The 23,333-nt window shown below is 37.2% G+C and overlaps 4 protein-coding genes across 4 annotated transcripts; 1 reads left to right on the top strand and 3 right to left on the bottom strand.

Annotated features, from left to right (window-relative positions):
- Window positions 1–14,227: 14,227 nt before the first annotated feature.
- LOC113329380 (probable leucine-rich repeat receptor-like protein kinase At1g35710) lies at window positions 14,228–15,877 on the bottom strand. The gene has a single exon (XM_026576259.1). The coding sequence runs from the start codon at window positions 15,858–15,860 to the stop codon at window positions 14,271–14,273; it is 1,590 nt and encodes a 529-aa protein (XP_026432044.1). The 5' UTR covers window positions 15,861–15,877; the 3' UTR covers window positions 14,228–14,270.
- Window positions 15,878–16,879: 1,002 nt separating this feature from the next.
- LOC113318001 lies at window positions 16,880–17,803 on the bottom strand. Its single transcript, XM_026566150.1, has 4 exons — window positions 17,752–17,803; window positions 17,575–17,684; window positions 17,203–17,339; window positions 16,880–17,027 (listed from the first exon to the last, which is right to left on the bottom strand). Exons 1-4 carry the CDS (start codon window positions 17,801–17,803, stop codon window positions 16,880–16,882), a joined length of 447 nt encoding a protein of 148 aa, XP_026421935.1.
- LOC113317932 (pentatricopeptide repeat-containing protein At4g37170-like) lies at window positions 17,574–20,772 on the bottom strand. The gene is made up of 2 exons (XM_026566068.1): window positions 18,564–20,772; window positions 17,574–17,684 (listed from the first exon to the last, which is right to left on the bottom strand). Exon 1 carries the CDS (start codon window positions 20,770–20,772, stop codon window positions 18,649–18,651), a length of 2,124 nt encoding a protein of 707 aa, XP_026421853.1. The 3' UTR covers window positions 17,574–17,684; window positions 18,564–18,648.
- A 168-nt stretch (window positions 20,773–20,940) lies between these two features.
- LOC113329368 (syntaxin-112-like) lies at window positions 20,941–22,199 on the top strand. Its single transcript, XM_026576250.1, has 2 exons — window positions 20,941–21,091; window positions 21,200–22,199. Exon 2 carries the CDS (start codon window positions 21,221–21,223, stop codon window positions 22,124–22,126), a length of 906 nt encoding a protein of 301 aa, XP_026432035.1. The 5' UTR covers window positions 20,941–21,091; window positions 21,200–21,220; the 3' UTR covers window positions 22,127–22,199.
- The last annotated feature ends 1,134 nt before the right edge of the window (window positions 22,200–23,333 follow it).

Genomic DNA, 23,333 nt, shown 5'->3' with positions numbered 1-23,333 from the left:
ATCTACTAAATATAAATATAGTATGTGGTAAGAAAGAGTTCGTTCCCACAGAGAGGCTTTTGTTGTTATAAAATTTCAGTTTCTTAGTAACCAATGGGGGATTTTGTTTTAGCAAAGCAATAAAAGTAATTGAAAGCAATAAAATAATTTGAATAATCAATAAGGAGGAGATATTGGTCACGGGATAGTATCATTCACAAACATGTATTATCATCAATGACTAGAATTGATATTTTAATCTCTCATTTATTAGAAGTCCTAGGATATCTTGATCGCAAGAGTATCCCGTTTATTTCCCGATTTTATCACAAACAACATTAAAAGATGCTACTGTGAAATCTACCTAGAAAGCAACCTAAAGTGTAAAAGCACAATTAAGTTTAACTCCGTAAGAGCAATAAGTTCTATGAAATAAGATTAATCAATGCAAACAAACGTGTAAAAGCACTAATTCGTTTTAGCAAAAGTTATGATTCATATGTGACTAGTAGGATATATCACTACAAGCACTACTCAAATTTATGCTACTTATAATCAGGAACTATCACTTTTTCGTATAATAACCCTAACCTAGTAATAGAGATGAAGACTAATCTAATTGATTCCGGATTCAACCAAACTAGCAATCAAATCATAAAACAATATAAACCAAGAATCATAAACAATAAAGTTGAGACAAAACTAATCCATTGATTCAAATATCATAATTGAGAAATCAACTTTTATCCCATAACCAATAATTGTATTTAGCTACTCATAGCTTTTGAGTTCATCATAATCATAATCAAAAATAAACTCAAGAAGATGAAAAATAAACGAAAGCAAACCCTAGTAGAATCTCCGCTCTCCAAAATTCCAAGTAGAAAATACGTGTTCCAAAGGAAGTAGAAAACTTTCCTTTTTGTAGCTCTTCTTAGGTCAAGTCTTCAAAAGCCCATCACCAAGAAGTCCACCAAGCCCATGTGTGTGAAGAACCCATGTGAAAATATGCCCAAAAAAAGGTCGTCGGAAAACGAGTACATGTGCCGGAAATTGGACGGAGAAATCATCGGAAAGAGCTTAGGTGACCGGCAAAGTCAAACCGGTCACTGGAAAACGAGTCAACTCGGTCTAACCGAGTTGAAATGAGTCAAGTGGTCTAGTCAGACCTGAGTCAGAGTCTAACCAGCCTGACTCAGCTGAGTGGTCATGGCCAAAGCCATTTGCACTGCCTGAACTTATGCAGCACAATCATTGTGCATCACCAACTCATATCCAGCCATGATGGCTGTGCATCCTGCAATTCCTGCAACATTTCAACTTCTTCCCTTGCATTCATTGCATCACCACCATCACTTCACTTCAGCTTGTATTCACATGCAATTCAAATTACCATAATTAGTTTATTTTCTGCTCAACCATACATTCACATTTAACAGCATTTCAACTACACCCTTTCCACCTGAGCTGCAACTTCATTTAAACGATCTAGCCACAGCTGCATCTGTAAATGAACACTAAGTCCTAACATTCATCTATACATTGCAGCATCACCAACTCAACTTCCCCAGATCACTGCCATTTTGTAACTTCGACTGCAATCCCACCATCCGCAACTCGCTGCTGCAATATCTATCTCAGCACCAGAGTATCACCAGCTGCATTCTCTATATCTTCCATTACTCTAGACCAGCACCACCAGTTCATTCATCAATTAAAATACCACTAATGCACCCTGCTCAGTATCATACATTCTCCCATTTCTTTGTCATACCAACATCACTGAATCTGCATTTGTTCATTGCACATGAGCATGACTAACTTCTGCTGCTCCACTTGCCTTCAGTTTCCTCACTTCCATTTACAATCCAAGAACATCACTCACTGCTCCATTATGACCTGCAATCCCACCTACAGTTCCACTCAACATCAAGTTCATCTCATCTCCATTACCAGCCTGAGCTTCTTCTTGCGCAACCTCACCTACACTGTCGAGCTCATTATCACACAACACCACATGCACTGTAATTCCATTCGCAGCAGCTCACAACCACCAGCAGCACAACCAACTCATCCAACAACCAGAACCCAATTTAAATTTTAATCATCAAACCCATCACTCCACAAATTCAACTCTAACCACTCCATCAGCTGCTTGTCAACACTATTACAACTACACAGTCCTGTAGCTGAACCATTCCTGCTTAATCTGAGGAACAACCTCAGTCTGTTGTAGAGGCCAACATACTCAACACCTCAGCTCATAGCACCAGCCTCATTCAAACAACACACAACACATTTAGCTCTTGACCTCAATCCTTGCTCAGCTCAAAAACCTGCAACCTAACATGCATCTATCACTGCATTCCAACAGCAACACCACCAATGCCTTGCTTGACTCATAACAGACAGCATCACTACCATTGTTGCATCTTCCATTTCATATACCAACAACACTAGCCATTGCACTAACTCCATCTCTGACTTTCCAACATCAAAACTTCTCCACTGGCACTTGCATTTTTTCCACAAAACCCTTGTAACTCAGCCAATCACAGCTACAGCTTCTTCTTCCATTTCATATCACCATCTGAATCTCTCAACTCTCTTGAATCAACAATTCCTTCGTCATCTGAAACCAATATTACCATCAACACACAAAGCTTCAGAAACCCAGCATACCCAGTTCAACTCTGCTCTCAATTTCTTCTTTAGAACACCAGAATCACCATCATAAAAAAAAACCTAATTGCAGTTCTTCCCTGTGTTCTTCTTGACATCAAAATTCGCCATAGACATTAATAAATTTGAGTTCTGTTTCGAACCCATCTTCATTCTAACCCTAACAGCACTAGAAAGTCTTCTTAAATCATCCATCTCAGCCACTTCCAGATCTTCTCGATTCAGCTTCAATTTCACCACCATCTGCAACAACTTGAACCCATCTGAATTCCGACCATCCTCTCAGCTTCAGTCCACTAACAGAATCGACAACAACTACTCATCTTCATTCTAATCCCATCCAAATTCCTCACCGATTCATCTGCAGGTGTCTGAACTTTGAAGAGAAGAAGGATGTGTTGTCTGAAACAACAAGACCATTTCGATCTAGTTAGGTCTTATAGTCCGGGACAACTATTAACACCCATGGGCATTTTTAGTGATTTTTATCAGACTTCACTGATTGTCCCTTATCCTTGACTGGGCTCCGGGTATCACTCGTCCGCAAAATGATGCTCTTTCACTTCTTGCTCTGATTGAAGGCTTTCTTTTTCTTTTGCTCTAAATGACTCCAAAGCACCTATAAAACTCAAAAAACAAACATAAGAGATGCAATTCACAAGGATAATAGCAAAGAAAGCATAAATACTAAATATAAAATTAGGTGTTTTACAACACCTATCATTAACAAAACTTCTGGTGTATGTGTTATTTCTTTTCCGCATTATATTTTATATAATTGAAATAATACAGGTTGTGCGTTAAAGATCATCAATTGGAAATCTAACCTTTGGTTGTTGATTGATATTGATTGATCCTTGGATATTGGTGTTTGGTACCGTCCAAGTTATTCCTTGTGTTTGATTAAAGACTCGCTATTGTTTTAGCTTGAGTAAATCAAAACAAGTGAGAGATATTGACTCCTTGAGATACTTTAATCTAGATTGAGTCTGACTGTCTAGTTGATTCTCTAGCAAAGTATTTCATAGTTTGTCCATACAGATTGCTAAGCGAAATATTGGGTGGTGTTGTTAGACCCCCGCTTTTTCAATTGGTGTCAGAGCAAGAAAACACACTAAGACCTCATCATTCTGTGTTTGTAGCGATCTGACTCTATGGACTAGAGTACTATCTCTGATAAACGCGTCACCAGTAATAAAGATTCTCTCTCGTCTAAATCTATTAAAGAGAAAATTTCAATCTCGAATATAGAGAAACCTTGTGGTTCGACGAGACAGACAAATAATGGCATGAGTGTTCATGATTACCCTTCGAAAGAGACCTTCTCTTCTAATGAATATGATACAGCTGAAGAGAGTAAATTGATTATAAATCTTGTTAGAATTCAAGCTGTTAGAATGAATCAGTTAAAACACCATGCAAATGCTCTTCTTGGTATTGTAAGAGATTGCAAAGTCCATGGAAACGCTGAAGATCAGTCTTCATGCTTGACTTTTGAGGCCAACCTCGAAAAGGATTCCTTGGATATTGAAGTTCGCCTGAGTAAACTCTCCATTCAAGGATATTCAAAGCAATCTAATGTACCAAGAACTTCTGATGCTTTACATTCAGAAGTAAATACAGATGTTCTTAATGTTTCTTCCAATCATGAACTTGGGATATTCTGTAAAAGAGACAACTCTTCTGACGGTAGTATTAAGACTACATCCTCCAATCATTCCTATGATCAAAAGGTATGTCTTGTCTGTGAGACCAAGTATTTTGTTAGACAGAAGAGAAACTCCAAGTTGAATAAAGACTCCTTAGTTCAACTTCAGCACACCCTAGATTTGATTCTCAAAGGTGTGACTGACATCCGTATGATTGAACCAATTGGTTTTTGTACCTATCTTGTGTATGCAACCAGGAAAGTCAGTATAGTGAGTTCCTCCAATGTTCAAGGGCAGAATAGACGTCTTAATAAACATCGTCCTAAGGAAGTTCAATGCCTTGTCTCTAAATGCAACATTGTTCCTGTTGAGAAGATCATTCCAAAACAAAGCAAAATTGATAATATAAGAGAGGATATTAAAGAAACAATTGTAAGATACAAAGAGCTTGTCAACAGATTATCTTCTTCCTCATGTCAAGGCACTTCTGGTAATAACTCTAACTATGTCTCTTACTATGACAACAGTAAATTTTTTGATAATTTCTCATGTCAACCAGGATCCCTCTCTAAGACTAAGAGAAAAAACAAACTTAACCAAAGACATAAACCTCGTAATGAGCCTGTACGCTCGTACTTGTGCTAATTAATCACAAGGTTCGAGAACTTACTCGTATAAAATCCTGTTGAGTAAGTTGTGTTAAAAACATGTATACTTGCTGCTTGCATCTGTTAAGTTAAGTTATTTTCTTATCATCCATAACTAAACTTGTGTTGACAAATCCGCTAAGATCAAGTATTGGTTAAGTCAAAAGAAAATGTTGCATACTGTCTTAAAATTTGTTTTTAGGACCTGTTTTCAAATGTTTGAAGGACTTTATTTCTTGGGTATTTGTTGTACTCGAACGGATTCCGTTCTGGCCCGAGTCAGCAGTTTATTTGAAACCCTAAATTGTTGTCCCCGAGGATAAAATATCCAACCTCTTAGGGTTACAAGTCATGTACGTGTACCTCTGGTGGTTTTTGGATTTTCAAAGAATGTCTTCCTCCTCTTCTTGCTATGGTGGTTCGGAAAATGATTTCTTGACAAAAGTGTTGAGGTTGATTCCAGGAGGAAGAGAACACTTGTAGATGAAGATCATCCCAATGCTTCATGCTTCTTTTCTTATTCTCATGAAGATGTTGAGAAGGATGATATGATCTCTACTGAAGTCGTTCATGACTTTATTAAGTACTTTGGGGAAGCAAAACAACAGCTTGTTGATACTTTAAAGGGTCTTGATAAGGTGAAAATTGAGTTGGAAAAGGTTGTGTCCGACCTTGGTCTCATAAAATCTCAAATCAATGATATTCGTAAAGATAATCATCTCTTTGATGAAGCAGAGAAGGCTGGCGTTCACAAGCCCGAAGTCTCTATGTCTTGTGAGGATCCTGTACTTCCCATATCCCTATTCGCTGTCAGGAAAACGATGGAGTCTGATTCTCTCTAGCTTGTCTTTTTGTTGCCTAGTATGTCTTCTTTTTGGAATTAGTTGGAAGAATAACTAGTGCTTTGAATAGCGAAGATTGTGACTACACATAGCTATTTTTGTTTTCATCTTCTTATGTTATTTTTTAGGTTTATTGGTTTTTAAATTCTAAAAATATTTGGAGGATGATATTATTGCAGTATTAATCTGTTTTGAAGTATTGAAATATTTTTATGGGATATGTATTGTTTGCGTCCGTGAACTTGAAGGTCTCGTATTTTGTCAAAAGTAAAGTCGTTCATAAATTGATATTCGTATTGATGAAAGGACGAATGGACTTTTGACAAATTGCAAAAGTTATGCCTATGCAGTCATTTATTTGATGGAAAATAGGATGAAATCTTTTGTTTGACAAGGATAAAGTCTATTATGTCGTTATGCAAATAGTGATGGAAAATAGAATAGATCCTTGTATATTATCCACAATATTGATCTTCATTGATCTATTTTGTTATGTTCTACCGTGAAGGCTCCATTGTGTATCTTATGTTGAGCACCTTACAACTATGTCGATTAATATTGGCCTTGTTGGTTGTTCCATGAGATGCTATATGTTGAGCATTCTTGAACTAAATTAATCATCTTGATTGGTTATTTAGTTGTTTGCTCCGAAAGTCTTCTTTTGTCGAGCAAAATCTTTTGACAATTAAATTGATTGCTTCGGTGATTAGTTTGGTTGTGTATTCCAATTAGATTAATTATAGGTTCTCTTGTAATTAATCTAGTTGATTTTTTCATATATTCCACAAGTTCTTGTGTTGAGTATATGAACGGCTATACTAATCATGTTCTATTGGTTGATGTAGTCGTATATTCCGTAAGGTTTTCCTTATGTTGAGTATTTGAACGATTAAGGTAGTCATCTCCGTGTGGTTATCTTAGTCATAGCTCCGTGAGTTTTCTTATGTTGAGCACAATCAATTAAATTGATCACTTTTGTGATTTGATTTAGTTGCGTATTCCGATTAAATTAATCATGGGTTTACTTGTGATTAATTTTGTTGAGTTTTGAATATAAAAAATCATTTCCATGGTTTTTGGTGTCCAATTAAAAAATCCTTCTTTCCTTTCGAAATTAAGGTCGTTCTTGTTGTTCTTTCGGGAATGACATCAAATGGGGGAGAGTTCTTTTGAACTTATGCTTAATGATAATATCTTGCGGGGTGTGCGGCTGTGGAATTTTATAGGGGTTATCTTGTATCTTAAAACTCCTTGATGAATGCATTTAGCTTCGGCTTTATGATTGCATCTAAATTAAATTGGTATGTATTTTTTCTTTTAGTCTATGAAATATCTCTTGTGGAAATTTCATTATGATCCCGTTCTTTTACCTTTGCCAATTTTATTGACAAAAAGGGGGAGAAATAATGTAGTTCACACTACAAATACATATGGTTTTCGGATCATTGTGTAAGGGGGAGTGGTTTCTATGATCGAGATGGAGTATTGACTAAGGGGGAGTGATACATATCACCATAGTATTGTTGTTAAAGTCGTGATGCAATTGGACTTTGATGTTACATAATGATACTATGACATTGTATAATAATGATCGAGAATCTCGATTTCTCTCATTGTTATAGATACGGATCTTCAACAACGGTGGTGCTAAACTTACAACCTTTGGGATCATTGGAGTACTTGGAAGGACGAAGATTTCAAGGAACGTTGAAGATTAGACTATGGAATAGGAGCCACTAAAGTTTATCTTTTTTGTATTTCATATGTATTAATAGTTTTGTCACTAAAATTGACAAAGGGGGAGATTGTTAGAGCATAGCTCGGTCGACCTCGCATGCGTTGTTATATCAAGCATGTTTGTCAATGTTAGTGATCAAAACTATGAGTCTTGATTTCTAGTCTATTATAGCTAAGTCTCGGACTAGGATAGAAAAGTGTAGTTGAGCTCAAGGACTTCATGACAATTCATCATACAACAACGAAGATCTACTCAAGGAACCGTGTAACTTCATCAACAAAAAGGTATGTGGAGACTTGAACTTATCTATCACTCAAAAGTCTATCTATTCTATCTCCTACTTCTTATAAAACAAAAAGTCGTAAGCTATATAGACTGGATCATACACATTTGACATTTCGAGCTGAGTATTCACTACTTATATTTTTCTCGAAATCGTGTGTTGGAAAAGCGTTTCGCTTTGATCAAGTTTATCTTCACCTAGTGACGAAAGTCATGAAAAGTTTCAATTACTTTGAGAATTGCTCTAACGTGAAACGGTTTGTGAATAATGGCTATATAACGTCCTCTGAGAATTTCTCAATCATTGGAATAAGAGTTTAGATTACATAACCATGTATTCCTTAATCCGAAGTTTTCGAACTTTGTCGATTGAGAGAAACCGGAGGAATTGGCTTTGCCAAGTCCGCGAACTCAGATTGCAAACTGACGGAAGTTCTCTTGCCGAGAATTTCTGCTGGGATTTTCCAAAAACTTGTTTGCGTGTTTAGTCCGCGAACTGGCGGAAGTCTCTTTGCCGAGATTTTCTGCTGAGTTTGGAAAACTCTGCCGGTTGCCTTAAGTCTGCAAACTTGTTTGTGAGCTTAAGAGGTTATGATCTAAAGATGTGCTCTGAACATGAAACTTAAATTACTAAGGAATGCTTTATGCAAACCGTGGCTATAAAGTTCATGAGTCGATTCATCGGATTGAATCATCTTTGTTTCAGTTGTGTCTTGTGTAGTTACATAAGATTTCATAGCAATTGAACAACTCTCTAACTAGTTCATTTGAGTCAATTGAACTAGTTATGGTGAAGAAGAACTAGGTTAATATGAATTGCTCATATGGTTAACCTTTTGGGTTTACTATGTTGAACCAACATACACGTACACGTTTGGGCACGGTTTTCACAAACCCAGTAAATGTCTACCCAAGTGTGTGTGACAAGCTATGTTTTCGATCTAACGGTTGAGAAATATTAGCTTGAATCTAAATCAGGTTTTCATCTAACGGTGAATATGGATTGCTTTGTAACTAAGGCAAAACCATGATTTGAAGGCAATATAAAGGAGACATCTAGCATTGTGCAAAACTAATACCCATACGTCTATGTGATACTAGTGCGCTCGCTAGAGTCGATTCTCCTTTAACCTTTGGTTTTCTTATCTAAAACCAGGTTAACGACTTAAAGACTTCATTGGGATTGTGAAGCCAGTCCGATACTACTTTTATCGTAGTTGTGTGATCTGATCTTGCATCTTTTATCGTACGAGTACAATATTTGATTGGCTTGAGATCGTGAGAGTTCTCCGATGGGCAAGATAAAGAAGTCACAAACATCTTCGTCTCACTGTATGTGATTCCTCGACAAACCGCTTGTCTGGTCAAGAAGGATTGTTGAGAGGTGATTAATTAATCTAGGTTGTTCTTCGGGAATATAAGACCGGATTATCAATTGGTTCATGTTCACCTTGATTTTATATCTTAAGACGGAACAAAAACCTAGGGTTTTTATGTGGGAGACAGATTTATCCTTTGATAGACTTTTCTGTGTGAGACAGATTTGTTTATTGTCAAGTCTGCGATTTTGGGTTGCAGCAACTCTTAGTTGTGGGTGAGATCAGCTAAAGGAATCAAGTGCGCAGTATCCTGCTGGGATCAGAGGCGTAAGAGTATAACTGTACCTTGAATTAGTGGGAGACTGATTGGGGTTCAACTATAGTCCAGTCTGAAGTTAGCTTGGAGTAGGCTAGTGTATGTAGCGGCTTAATACAGTGTGTATTCAATCTGGACTAGGTCCCGGGATTTTTCTGCATTTGTGATTTCCTCGTTAACAAAACTTCTGGTGTCTGTGTTATTTCTTTTCCGCATTATATTTTATATAATTGAAATAATACAGGTTGTGCGTTAAAGATCATCAATTGGAAATCCAACCGTTGGTTTTTGATTGATATTGATTGATCCTTGGATATTGGTCTTTGGTACCGTCCAAGTTATTCCTTGTGTTTGATTAAAGACTCGCTATTGTTTTAGCTTGAGTAAATCAAAACAAGTGAGAGATATTGACTCCTTGAGATACTTTAATCTAGATTGAGTCTGACTGTCTAGTTGATTCTCTAGCAAAGTATTTCGGAGTTTGTCCATACAGATTGCTATGCGAAATATTGGGTGGTGTTTTAGACCCCCGCTTTTTCAAATCGGTATGGTGGCAGTCCCCGGCAACGGCGCCAAAAACTTGGCAGGCCTCGAAAAGGGTATAGAAATTAAGCGCAATAAAAACGGGGGCCTACAGTAATACCGCAAGTGCACGGTCGTCAGCTGTAGCTCGTGCAAGTACGGGTCGATCCACAGAGATCGGGTGTGTTTTGTTGTTTCTAGCTATTTGGGCTCTAAATTGCTATTGTTGGGCTTTGATTCTCCTTTGAGTAAATTGGGTCTAATGGGTTTGTTTTTAACAATGAAATGAACTGAGCTTGGGCTCAGTTGGTCTTTGAAGTGTAAATGGGCTTTGGCCTTAAACTTAGGCTTGGGCTCAGTGAACTGAAATTAGCCTTGAAGGCACTGGGCTTTCACAGTGAATTGGGCCTTAGCTTTTTGGAATGAGCTGAGCTTTGGGCTCAGTTGGATGGGCCTTGGGATTAAACCTGGGCTTTTAGCCTTTGGTTTCACTGAATTGAACTTGGGCTTTGTAACTTATGAGCTTTGGAGCATCAGCAGACAGGGAACAGGCAGCAGCAGTGGAGCAGAAGCACAAGGCAGTGAATGCAGCAGGAACAAGGAGAACAAGAATTGCTGCCTTGCACAGCAGCAGCACTGCAAAGAGGAATGAAAGCAGCAGAACAAGCAAGGAAGAAAAAGGCAGCAGCAGCAACACAAGGTAAAGAAAGCAGCAGCAGTGCAAAGGGAGGCAACAAGAAAAGAAGTAGCAGCAATAGCACAAGCAAGGAAGAAAACAGCAAACAAAATGAACATGGAAGTGAAAGTAAAACAGTGGCAGAAACAAAGAACAAAGCAAGATGAACCAAGGCCTAAGGCCAAGGGCAAGGGTGATAGTGAAACTAACAGAGCAAGGCTAAGGCAAGAATACAGGCATACTAAAAGAATGGGAAGAGAATTAGCTTGCTATGAGCACTAATTTCTCCCAATGCTCAATCAACAGTGCAACCTAAGCATACACAAATAGAATGGCAAGATAATCAGCTTGCTATGAGCACTGATTTCTTCCATTGCACAATCAGTTCAATGCTTCAAAGGTATCTAGCCTAGCATTCCATCAAACTAACAGCAAATTAAACACATTAACATTACACAAACATCAACAAGAACATAACAAATTAACAGGATATGAAACCAAGCACATTAACAGTAACTTAAACAGGATATGAAAATACATGAAATTAAAACTAACACACATGAACAGAAATGAGTTTGAGCTGAAATTGAAAAGAGAAAAAAACATTAACAAGACATGAAAGTCCTGGATGCTGGCTATTCCAAGCATATTAACAGGAGAATAACAAATTTAACATATGCAGTGAAATTAGAATTGAAACATAACAGGGAATTAAAATTGAAACCCTAAAATTAAACAGTTGAAATTGAAGTTAAAAATTAAACCTAAACTAACCCAATTTTGGGGGAATCTCGGCTAGCCCAAGAACACCCTCAAATTGCTCTACACACTCTCTATTTATAGCATACAATTACCCAAATTTTTCAAACCCTAAAATTAGAAATTAGGTATTTTTCAATTCCGAAATTTCTCACCAAATTCGCTGAATTGGTGGTGACTCATGCCTCTTTTCTTCCCTCTCGGTCCTTCTCTGCCTCCAATTGCGTCAATTTCTAGCTATCAACCTAGTTCCTCGAGTTCACATGCCATCAGTGAGAGGCGTGAAATGGATGAACTAACTTGAAAGTTAGGAGAGATGGTGGCGTCTGTGATGTCGGGGAAGTGGGTGGTTTGGCAGTGGAAATGGGGGTGAAGTGAAGGCTGGTACGGTGGAGGCAGGAGATGGTGTTTGGTGGTGGCAGGACATGGTGTCTCTGCAGAGGTGAGGGGGGGAAGAGGAAAGAAAGAGGAGAAGAATGGGTCGAGTTTAGGGTATAGGTATAGGTTGCTAGTGTGTGAGGCGGATCCATCGAGTCTTGATGTTCTGTGACTCTGAGCTGCGAGATGCGAAGATGGTAGGTAGATCGGATGGTGATGCGGAGGCAAGCGAGGAGCGACCGTCAGATTTTTTGATACAACGAAGTTAACGGCTCTAGATGGGGTTAGGTGTTGTAGTGTAAGGCGGAGATATCAAACGTTGATGAACAGCAAGGGAGCGACCGTTGGATTCAACTACCATCTAATCTGAAGGCTTGGAATTTCAGCGCTGTGGTGCTTGGTAGAGACTTCAGATTTTGATGCTCTATGAAGGAGCGACCATCGGATGCTTCTGAGAACTGATCTGATGGCTGAGAACGGAGGCGTTTTTGTGTGTAGAAAATGAGGTTGTGCGCACCATTCTTCGCGGTTTCCTTGCGTGATTTCTCCCGGCTTTTCACTACTTTTCTGCTCTTTTCGCTCCGCGACTCATCCGAACTTTATTTATTACCTAAAAATGCAAAATTAATTAATAAAAATATTTATTCTTGAAAACAATGAAAATACAGAATATGGGATAAAATGTAGAATTAATGCATAAAAGATGAGTTAAATGCCAACAAAAAGGGATAAATATATACAATATTTGGCACTCATCATATGGAAAATTATTACTGAACATGATGAATTATGGGTGCAGATTTTAAGTGATAAGTACTTTAGGAATTGTAGTATACTATATTTGCGGAAACTTAATGAGAGTATTCTTGGATTTGGAGGGGAATATATAGATGTATGGATATCATTAAAGAGAACAGTTTTTGGGCTATTAGGTGTGATACTAAAACTAAAATCTGTCTTTATTGTTGGGTTATTGGTTTAGATAATCCTTCTATTCCTGTCGAAGGTTTAGTGAATACTGTGTCTTATGTTTATGTTTCTGATCTTTCTATTGATGAAGTTAGAAAACTGGAATGTCAATTTGATTCACTATTTGTTTTCTTCTGAATCTGTTAGTAAAATTCTAGCTATGAATGTGACTGTTGTTAGAAATGATACTCTCATTTGGTTACCAGATAGGAAAGGTCAGTTCTTTGTTAAAAGTGTTTATAATGTATTGACAAGAATGCCTAAATCTTCTGCAGGTACTCAATGAGTCACTACTCAGGTTTGGAAATCGCTATGGAAAGTTAAATTACCTCATAAAGTTAAATTATTTATCTTGAAATGTATTAAAGATATAATTCCAACTAGAGATAAGATTTCAAGATACAAATCTGATATTGAAGTGCATTGTAGCTTATGCAATCATGCACCCAAATGAGTCTAGTGATCATTTATTTCTGAATTGCTCTTATGCTAGATCTGTTTGGTTGGCTGTTAACATCAATGTAGGTAACTATTTAACTCAGCATGGATCTTTCAGAAACTGGGTTATGTCTTTGTTTTACGCAGGAACCAACTTGACTTTTGGTTCAGGTATCACTAGGCAGGGCATTAATAAGCTACTTATCGTAACAGCTTGGACCATTTGGAAGGATCGGTGTTCAAAGGTTTCTCATAATACAAATCCTAATAGAGCATTTTCTTTGGATGATATTAATAAACTATCTTGTTTCGATATAAATCATCTTACTCATGATAGTGGCTCTTTGCAGCTACAAAGATGGAAACCTCCGGATAATGATTATTTGAAAATCATGATGCATCTTTTATGAAGGATAATTCACAAGGGGGTATGAGATTAGTTGTGAGGGATTTTGTAGGTACCTACACTGGTGTTCAAGGAGAATACTTTGATGGAGGAATGAAAGCAGGAATTGAAGTACACAAGAGTGCAAGCCTATGATTGCAGTTGTTAACTTTGCAGTCACAATGAGATCTATAAAAGTTGGTTTTTAGTTGGATATTGAGGTCCTAATAAAATCAATTAATGAACAATCTTACTATGTTCATTGGACGAACCAGTCATTAATTTTGGCAGTGTGTATCATTTAAGAGGGATGCCAATGGAGTAGCTGATATGATAAGTTAACTAAAAAAGCTAGAACGTTGAAGTCCAATTTTGAATTTCAATCTGATCTTCCTCTAGATATCCAGGGATGGGTTGATCATGATCAAAGTGTAATCTCTTAATTTTTAATAAAATCTTTTTTGCATCAGAAAAAAAAAGAAATTGATATTATTATTGTATTATTGAAAATATTCCTCTAGATATCCAAGAATGGATTGATCATGATCTAAGTGTAATCTCTTAATTTTTAATAAAATCTTTTTTGCATCAAAAAAGAAAGAAATTGATATTAATATTGTATTATTGAAAATAGAACAAGGAGATTATTAACTAAGCAGTTTTAATAAGAGATACAAAGAGATTATTAATTAAGCAGTTTTACATGGAGGTAGAGGAGAGCCACATAAACCAGAATTCCCTTCAAAAGAAGAGGCGGGAAATGCCTTACCATGAACTGGAATTTCACCTGTCAGCATGTTCTTTGACACATCAAATATCTCAAGATTCGCCAAGTTTATTACTCCAGAAGGTATACTACCAGTGAAATTGTTCATGTGAAGATCAAGTTCTCCTAAACCTGAAAGGTTCTCGAGCACAGCTGGTATAGTTGAACGGAATCCGTTGGTAGACACATTAAGTGAATATAAGCTTGTCATGTTTCCTACCCATGTAGGCAAATCTCCAGCTAACATGTTACTCGATACATCAAGATATGTCAGACTCATTCCAGATAACCATCGTGGGAGTTCTCCAGTTATCCCGGTGCGAGCTAGATATAGTCGCTGAAGGGTATTCACATTTGCAATCCAAGTTGGTATGTTTACTAGGTTCAGTGGGTTGAATGACAAATCCAGGATTTGCAAGTTCAATGTAGCTAGTTGAGAAGGAATTGGACCAGACAACCCATTTCTAGACATATCAAGGTCTAGGAGGTTCACAAGATTGCTAAGACTTGAAGGGATCTTACCGGTAAAACGGTTGTTTTTCAAGTATATGCTATCAAGGTCTGTAAGATTGCCAAGACTAGCGGGTAATTCACCTGTTAACAAATTGTTCTCAAGTATTAACCTTCGGAGTGGAATTTTACCGATGGATGATGGTAGACTGCCGGTAAGTTTGTTATCTGACAATCGCATAAATTGAAGAGACGTTAACCCTGAAATTGAACTAGGAATGCTTCCACTAAGCCTGTTTTGATATAGATAGAGTAAGTTTAACTTGGAAAGTTCTCCGATAGATTGAGGAATGCTTCCGGTAAGCTGGTTCTCGGATAAGTCTAGTGATATCAACTTCTTGAGAGAGCCAATTGCTCTTGGTATACCACCTGAGAATCTGTTTCCATGGATATCGAGCTTCGTCAGAGAAACTAGTTGGCTAACTGAAGATGGAATTCCACCAGATAGCTGATTGTTGAATAAACCCAGTTCCGAAAGAGAAGACATATGTTGGAAAATGGAGGGAACTGAACCAGATAAAAGATTATCGCTGACGTACATCCTAATGAGCTTAGTAAGATTTTGAAATGATGCAGGGATTGGACCAGAGAGCTGGTTGGTGTCTAGGAAAAGAGCAGTAAGGTGTGACAATTTTCCGAGTTCCGAAGGAATGGATCCCGTTAACTGTTTGAGGTTACTAAGGTCTAGGAACTCAAGAAATTCAAGATTACCCAAAGATGGAGAAATCTTTCCGTTCATGAACGTATCGAAGATCGAATCGTCAGTGGAAAACAAACCAGGACGAGTCAGATTCACGACACGACCATTGGAATCACAAGCGACCCCTTCCCATTGTGTACAGCAGTCAGTGGATTGGTTCCAAGTTTGTAACAGTTTGGTTGGATCTTGGTTTATCTTACTCTTGAAATCAAGAAGAGCTGCTTTGTCAGTTTCATGACATGCTTCTATGGACAAGAAGATGGTTGCAAAACAGATTAAGACAAGAAGAGAGCTGAATTTCATGTTACTTGTGAATGCCATCTGAGAAAGAGAATTGGATATCTTAGGCTTAGAATGAGTATCAGTTTATATACGGAGTGAGTTTACTGTGCAGTGGTATTTTGTGGACTGTGGACACATCTTTAACGTGTCTGCGCGGAACACTCAATCTCCATGGCTACTAAGATGTCATGTACGCAGATATTCTTGCTCATATAATGTGTCTAAGACCAGGACCACTGGACTAGAATTGCATGATGGAAGAATTCTACAATTTTATTTTGTCTTATTTTGGTTACGTGAGGATGAGATAGGCAGCCACCAAGTGTCTTGAAACACAAAATGGTTTGTACAGCTGTGCTTAAAACTAATATTAAAAGAGAAAGAAGGAATGGCACACCATTGCTGAAGTGCAGGCTTCTCAAATAGTATGAATTCAACCTTCATTACTCCTATGATGGTCATTGGTCAACCTTCAGAGTGATGAATAATTGACCGTTAATATCTGTTGTGTAGATTTGGGCATAAATGAATTTGTGAAAACATCAGAAAACCTCGCTAAGGCATTTTAGGCGTTGGAACTCAGGTTGTTGATAGGCTTCCAACCAATTTCTTATCAGATGATAATCTTTGTGAGTTGTAATTTTCAATATCTTTAAATCTCTATTTAGTTTTTGAAAAAAAAGAAATTTTTTTTGGAAACTTTCTGGGGTTCTTTCGTCATCCCCTACCACTCTACCATCATGCTGATAACACGGCCGTAAAGAAGAACAAAAAGATAACACCGCCTCAAAAAGCTCCAACTAGCCGTGCCAGTAGTAAGGAGGCTAAACCAGCCGTGTCAAAGGCACGGATTATTACCTAGTCCATACTATACAAATATACACATTAGCAATTTAGCATCTCAAAGACTCGAACAGAATCCATGAATTTCCGTACAAAACTGGTAGTTCTTTTCTTGTCCAGACAAACATAGCAAGTGAAACTGTAATACTATACTTCTATTACAACCCAGAAAGAGACAGACAGCCCCATGTACTTATTCAGGGACGAGAATCTTCTTGTTTCGAGGACCCAAAGCCGCCAGCTACATGATACTGCGGCGAGTATGTGTACATAGCCCGGCCTTCATGATCAGTGGTAGCTATTACAGGAGGTTCATTAAGAAATGCCCAGTTGCTCCTAGTCCACCTGGAAATAAGCATGAAAAAGTACACAAGCATCAATAAACCCGGCTGTAAGTAAGATACAGGAATTACATGAATAATTCAGAACTATCGAAAAATTTGTTTCAGTGGTCTATTGGAGTAAGTTATCAGTGTTGGTATGAAAGGACATGTATGACAGGCTCATTAGATACACTCACCAGTTGTTTGTCTTGATTAGTTTATCAATAGCAGTTTCATCAACATCCAGGATATTACCCTTTCTATCCATTAGAGGCAATGAACTGAATCTTTGAAACTTCTTCACATTTCCTGATTGCTTTTTAGATGTATTCTCCTGTCATTAGTTAGAACAAGCAATTAAGATAAAAGGAACATACTCATCAGTGCTTTAAAGAGAAAGGGGTTCTTTATTTTGAATTTTATAACTATTGTCTATTGCAAGAAACTCATTATTGAAGATTTTCGATCACTTGTGTAAAAGTTCAATGAACTTTCCTATAGGGCTAACAGCAACAATTAGCACAACTTGTTCTTAGTAGAATGACATACATATATTCAAATTGGATCACCTGGTCAATAACTCTCTGAGTATAATTTTCTTTCTCGAAGACTGGTTCTTTTGATTTCCAATAAGCTTCAATTTCTTCTTTGGTACATGAGTTGTTTCTCTGGTATGTCACTGCAACAGAAAATAAGATTTAGAAACCAATTAGGGAATAAATGATCGAGCTCACTAATGAAATTACCAGATTTCAAGTCGCCGACAGGAGAGTCCCAGCCTCCCATTAGAGAACCCATTTTGATGATTGAGATGAACAGAGCAGAATTCAGAAACACTAGTGGTATCTCTTTTTGTTTGAGTTTACATTTGCAACACTCTCTTCTGAGTTTTCTATGTTTATGAAGCAGAAGAGTATTTGTAAGTTAGTGGCTCTATAACTGTGCCTTGTTCTTATCTCCACGAAATCTTAGAATAAAACATAAGAAAATTTAAGATTTATATGTTTGTACTAGGCTTAGGAATACATCATGTTCTGACTGTGTTTGTTTATATGGAAGGATAAAACAGAAATGATGTCTCTAGAACTAGTAGAAAAAGAATCATGAAGTATATTACATACTTATCCATTAATTTGTCATTTACTTTCTGGAATCTTATTGGTGAAGAAAAATGGTGGGCATGAACCTGTTTTCACAGATGGTTTAGCCAACAGAGTGTGAACAACTTAAAACTTTAAAGTAAAAAGTAACTAGCAAACAAAAAACTGTACCAGTTGGAAATTAATACTGAAATTTCATGTCTTAAATTGGATTATACCAGGCTCTAAAATTTCATCGAAACGTTGAAGGTTCATGGCCAGAACTGGCTTCCAGTAACTCAATGAGTGGCCGCTTAACTATCACTTACCTAATTTTTTAGAAGCTGATATGACAATGTGTTCGAAAGTTGCCCAAATCTCGCTAATTTCAGCCTTCTCATATATCAAAACTAAAACTGAAGTGCAAAATGAACAATTGCAATCTCCACATTATAATAACACTTCCATTGCCCGCATACCTGTACATTTGTAGCTTTATTCCAGCTCACTCTTTCGGAAACCCAACTGAGATCAAGTTGTTTGCAAGCTTTTAAACCAAAAAGATCACCAAAAATCTCCACATGAACAGATCCCATCCTTGAAATGATGGAACCTCTTCGAGTCCCTGACAATAATTTCTCTCTTCTCAATATTTGAAATAAACTTGATTGCACTATGACAATCTCCACATGTCCTAAGGTTCTTACAAACCTTGATCAATGTTCCAGGTGGGGTAGACATAATACCAAAAGCAATTGCAAGTTTCTCACTGTGGTGAGTCAGATTGTGCTCCTTTTGCTCTTCTTCAACATCATGAAGAACAAAATCTGTTTTAGGTACATACCCTGCTTCTTTCATCTTTATCGACAGCTTCTCCAGAAAGTCATGGATTTCCTTGATTTTGGGATGTGAATTATCTCCCACTACAAACAAATGGAGCTTTCTGTTTATTGCAATCCAACTTGAACCTGGTTCCTTAACCATACCTTGATCCCTTATAGTTTTTCTGATCATTGCCACTTCATTCCACATCCCAGCATCAGCATAGATGTTGGCCAAAGTAACGTAGGTTGCAGGATTCTCAGGCTCTAATTTCGATAACGCTTCTGCAGATCGTTTTGCCAGTCTAAGATTTCCATAATTACGACAATTACCAAGCAAGGAAGCCCAAATATATTTACTAGGCTTCATTGGCATTTTATCGACGATCTCCTCAGCTTCATCAAGGCGACCAGATCGTCCCAGCAAGTCCACCAGACAAGCATAGTGATCAACAATATGTGATAATCCATGTTTTTCACTTATGGAATTGAAGTATTCAAGCCCTTTATCGACTAACCCCGCATGCGTACAAGCAGAGAGGACCCCAACAAATGTAATGTGATCAGGTTTGGTTCCTGATTTTAGTAGCAATTCGAAATACTGAAGAGCCTCCTCAGGCCGACCATTCTGAGCAAACCCACCGATCAAGGAAGTCCAGGAAACAAGATCCGGATGCCGCATTCCATCAAAAACTTTTCTTGCACTCTGAATGTTACCACACTTAGAATACATATGGACTAGCGCAGTTGCAACAAATGAAATGGGGTCGAACCCGATTCTTATCATGTGCCCATGAACCTGTTTCCCTATATCTTCTTCAGTCAAACTCTTAGCTGAGCAAGCATTCAAAATCGCAGCATAGGTGAAGTCATTGGGTCTAATCCCAGCTCTCAACATTTCAGAAAACAAGGCAAAACCATCTTCTCTTCTCCCTCTCTCAAAGCATCTTCCAATCATGGTTGTCCATGAAACAACATCTCGATCCAACGTTCTATCAAAAATATACCGCGCATCTTCTATACTTCCACATTTTGCATACATATCAGATAGAGCACTCCAAACAACAGCATCTGAATCCAATCCAGTCCTCATTACATGAGCATGAATTTCTCTGCCACACCGTAAACAAGGAATAGCAGCAGAAGCAGAAAGAGCACTAGAATCAGTAAACTTGTCACTCTTCACCTCATCATCAATTTGCATTCTCCTATACAACTTCAAAGCGTCTTTAGGCCTGTCACGACGAACATACCCAGAAATCATCGTATTCCACGAAAATTTATCCTTGACAGGCATATCAGCAAACATTCTATAAGCTTCTTCAAGTTCACCCGCCTTAGTATACCCAGATATCATAGTGTTCCAAGAACACAAATCTCTATTACTCATTTCATCAAACACTTTCCGAGCATCAACTAAACTACCGCACTTTGAATACATATCAAGAAGCCGATTACATAAGAAAACCCCAAATTCAAAACCAGAGACTCTACTATGTGCGTGAACCCTTTTACCCTCTTCAAGTGCTCTTAACTGTAAACACAACTGAAGAAGAGACGAGTAGATAGCAGCTGACGGACGAATTCTTGAACGATCTAGAATTTCTAGAACTTGAATCGCTTCTTTCAATCGTTTCTCTTGACATAAAATATCTACAGCTTCTTTGAATCTCTTCTCTGTATATAAAGTCCCAACCAAATCATCACTCCTACTATTTGATTTGAGAAATGCTCTTTTGTCATCCGAATTTTGGATTAACGAAGATACGGGTTTCTGGCAATCAAATCTAGTTAAGTATTGATTAGATACTGGTACTTTCAGTACAAAATTCTGAAGTATTCTCAGGTGTGAGGTTTTTAGTTTCATCATCGACTCCCGAAAGAAAAGGGAAAAAGAATTTGGCGCTTAAATTTAAAAGAAAAAACCAGATGTGCCCACGTGAGTATAAAGCAGTTGGAAGTGGGACCAGGTATACAATTGAACCGGCTATTTTGATGCTAATTTCAAAAAAAAAAAAATAACGGCACCGTTTCATCGTCATTCCTCATCTCATGTTAAGTAGTTACACACACAGGAATTTGAATTCCTCTCGTCAAACTCCTCATTCCCTCTTCTCATCAAATATAAGATAAATCCTCTGCTTTCAGAATTATTATCGCGTTTCCAGAAATCGATTCATTCAAAGGTAAAACTAACAGTGAATTTGATCTTGTTTTGTATTTTTTTTTCGATTGAAATCTTATGATTTTCTTAGTGATTAAGACCATGTCCCTTGATGAATGATCTAATGCAGGCACTCTGAGATTCTGCGAAGATGAATGATCTGATGACAAAATCCTTTGTTAATTACGTAGAATTGAAAAAACAAGCAATGAAAGATCTTGAAACTGGTCCTGACATTGAGATTGGTCGACTCGGTCCTACTGATGAAGAAAATCTCTCTCAATTCTTTGAAGAAGTTAGCATAATCAAGAAAGAAATGGAAGACGTCACAAACTTGCTTATTGATCTTCAGGATTTGAACGAAGAGACAAAATCGACACACAGTGTTAAGGTTTTACGCGGGTTAAGAGATCGAATGGATTCAGACATGGTTGCGGTTCTTCGAAAGGCGAAAATCATTAAAGCAAGGTTAGAATCGCTTGACAAATCTAATGTGACTAATCGGGAGATTTCTCTGATGTATACAGAAGGGAGTCCAGTTGATAGGACTCGAATTTCAGTCACAAATGGGTTAATAATTAAATTGAGAGATTTGATGAATGATTTTAAGACATTGAGGGAAAAAATTGTGTTAGAACATAAAGAAGGTTTGAAAAGGAGGTATTTCAATGCCACAGGTGAAAACCCAAGTGATGAAGTGATAGATAAGATGATTAAAGAAGATGGACAGGTTGAGATTTTCGCAGGGAAAGCAGAAAAGGATTTGGAGAATCTAGAGAGGCAAAAAGCTGTCAAGGGGATACAGAGAAGTTTAATGGAGTTGCACCAAGTTTTTCTTGATATGGCAGTTTTGGTTGACGGCCAAGGGGAGCAGATGGACAATATCGAAATGAATGTTGCGCGTGGCCGGGAAATGATAAACGGTGGTACTGATCAGCTTTCAGTGGCTGATTCGATGAAAAAGAGGGACAGGAAGAGTTATATCTTGTATGGAGTTTGGTTTTTAGTCATTTTGTTGATTTTGATAGGGTTGGTATCAAAATCTAAGAAGAATTAAAGTAGTAGAAGTAGCATTAGTAATTCATTATCAATGTGAACCATTTTTAGGTTGTATTCCTTCATCTTTTAAACTATTCTTGCATTTATGTTGTCTCTGGTATCATAAGCTTTTTGGTTTGCTATTGATTTTTCTATATCTTTGTCTATTTGCATTTGTTAAATGAAGTAGTTGAAAGATGCAAGCAGCACAATCTATCTAATCGAAAGTGACGGGTCAGTCAACTGAGATTTGTAGAGATATTGAAAAAAAAAAAAAAACTTTAGAGACTCATACAATATTTTGTTAGTCAATAGAGAGCTCTTCAAAATCTCAAATAATCTTTAATATTAGATTGTGACTTTCTAAAACTCTTCAAAATTCTCTAATTTGAAATTAATGACTTACGGTTTTGAGAGATTTATAAGACTTTTATTAAGTGTGTATCTTTATATACCCCGGAAATGCTAATGATACCCCGCATATTAGTTATTTCGGTTGTAAATGAAAATCATCAATTTTTTTGAAAATTTTGTTAGCTTTACCCCTCTTTTTATTTAACCATATGTAAACCGTTAACAAACAATAAATGCATATATGTGCATATAAAGAAAATCTTCATAATATAATTTTGCATAATTTTTCCAAAAGAAAAGTATATAGCAAAATTTTGATCGTGAGACAAACCACTAAGTTATGGAAGGACATGGAGAAACCTTAGATAGCCCAATCGTGGAATCATTAGCATCTTATTTGGAGGGTCTACAGATTGAACCATATCAAGGTAAAATCAAGGTATATGCACAACATTTATTTATTAGTTTGAAGACTGTTATAGATCGTTGATTGAAATCACAAACTAGAACCCCGACAACTAATTCATTTTGAAAAATAAATAAATATATTGTTTATCTCATGTGTGTAAGCTTAAATTCATATATGTTTATTGTCACAATGAATCACCATAATTCCTTGAAAATCGTTTCAGAGAGTTAACAAGTCTCTGAAAGTCTCTACTAATCCCAATTGACTAACTCCCTGTAAATACTTGATTCTCCTTCATTATAGCCCCACAAAAAACTGATGTGGATAATTCTGGTACGAGTATTGTAAAATAGACCTCTCTCATTGAATCGGGTTCCACAACTATCAACAAAATAAAGATCCTTACACCCTACTTGCACCATCCATTACCAAATGTCCAAACTGCTCCCACTTCTATTCGACC

Source organism: Papaver somniferum, chromosome 1 (genome assembly GCF_003573695.1).
Source record: "Papaver somniferum cultivar HN1 chromosome 1, ASM357369v1, whole genome shotgun sequence".
In the NCBI taxonomy this organism is placed as follows: Eukaryota; Viridiplantae; Streptophyta; class Magnoliopsida; order Ranunculales; family Papaveraceae; genus Papaver; species Papaver somniferum.
The sequence above is the reverse complement of the archived record's forward strand: the minus strand, read 5'-3'. Positions and strand labels throughout refer to the sequence as shown.

What these genes read in the sequence shown, in the direction of transcription:
- LOC113318001 (XM_026566150.1), bottom strand. Translation starts at nt 17,803, where the DNA reads ATGGGTTCTCTAATGGGAGGCTGGGACTCTCCTGTCGGCGACTTGAAA. An exon ending in CTCAGAGAGTTATTGACCAG is followed by an intron (nt 17,340 to 17,574) that starts GTGATCCAATTT and finishes AACTAATGACAG; the next exon opens with GAGAATACATCTAAAAAGCA. An exon ending in CTAATCAAGACAAACAACTG is followed by an intron (nt 17,028 to 17,202) that starts GTGAGTGTATCT and finishes GCTTATTTCCAG; the next exon opens with GTGGACTAGGAGCAACTGGG.
- LOC113317932 (XM_026566068.1), bottom strand. Translation starts at nt 20,772, where the DNA reads ATGAAACTAAAAACCTCACACCTGAGAATACTTCAGAATTTTGTACTG.
- LOC113329368 (XM_026576250.1), top strand. Translation starts at nt 21,221, where the DNA reads ATGAATGATCTGATGACAAAATCCTTTGTTAATTACGTAGAATTGAAA.
- LOC113329380 (XM_026576259.1), bottom strand. Translation starts at nt 15,860, where the DNA reads ATGAAATTCAGCTCTCTTCTTGTCTTAATCTGTTTTGCAACCATCTTC.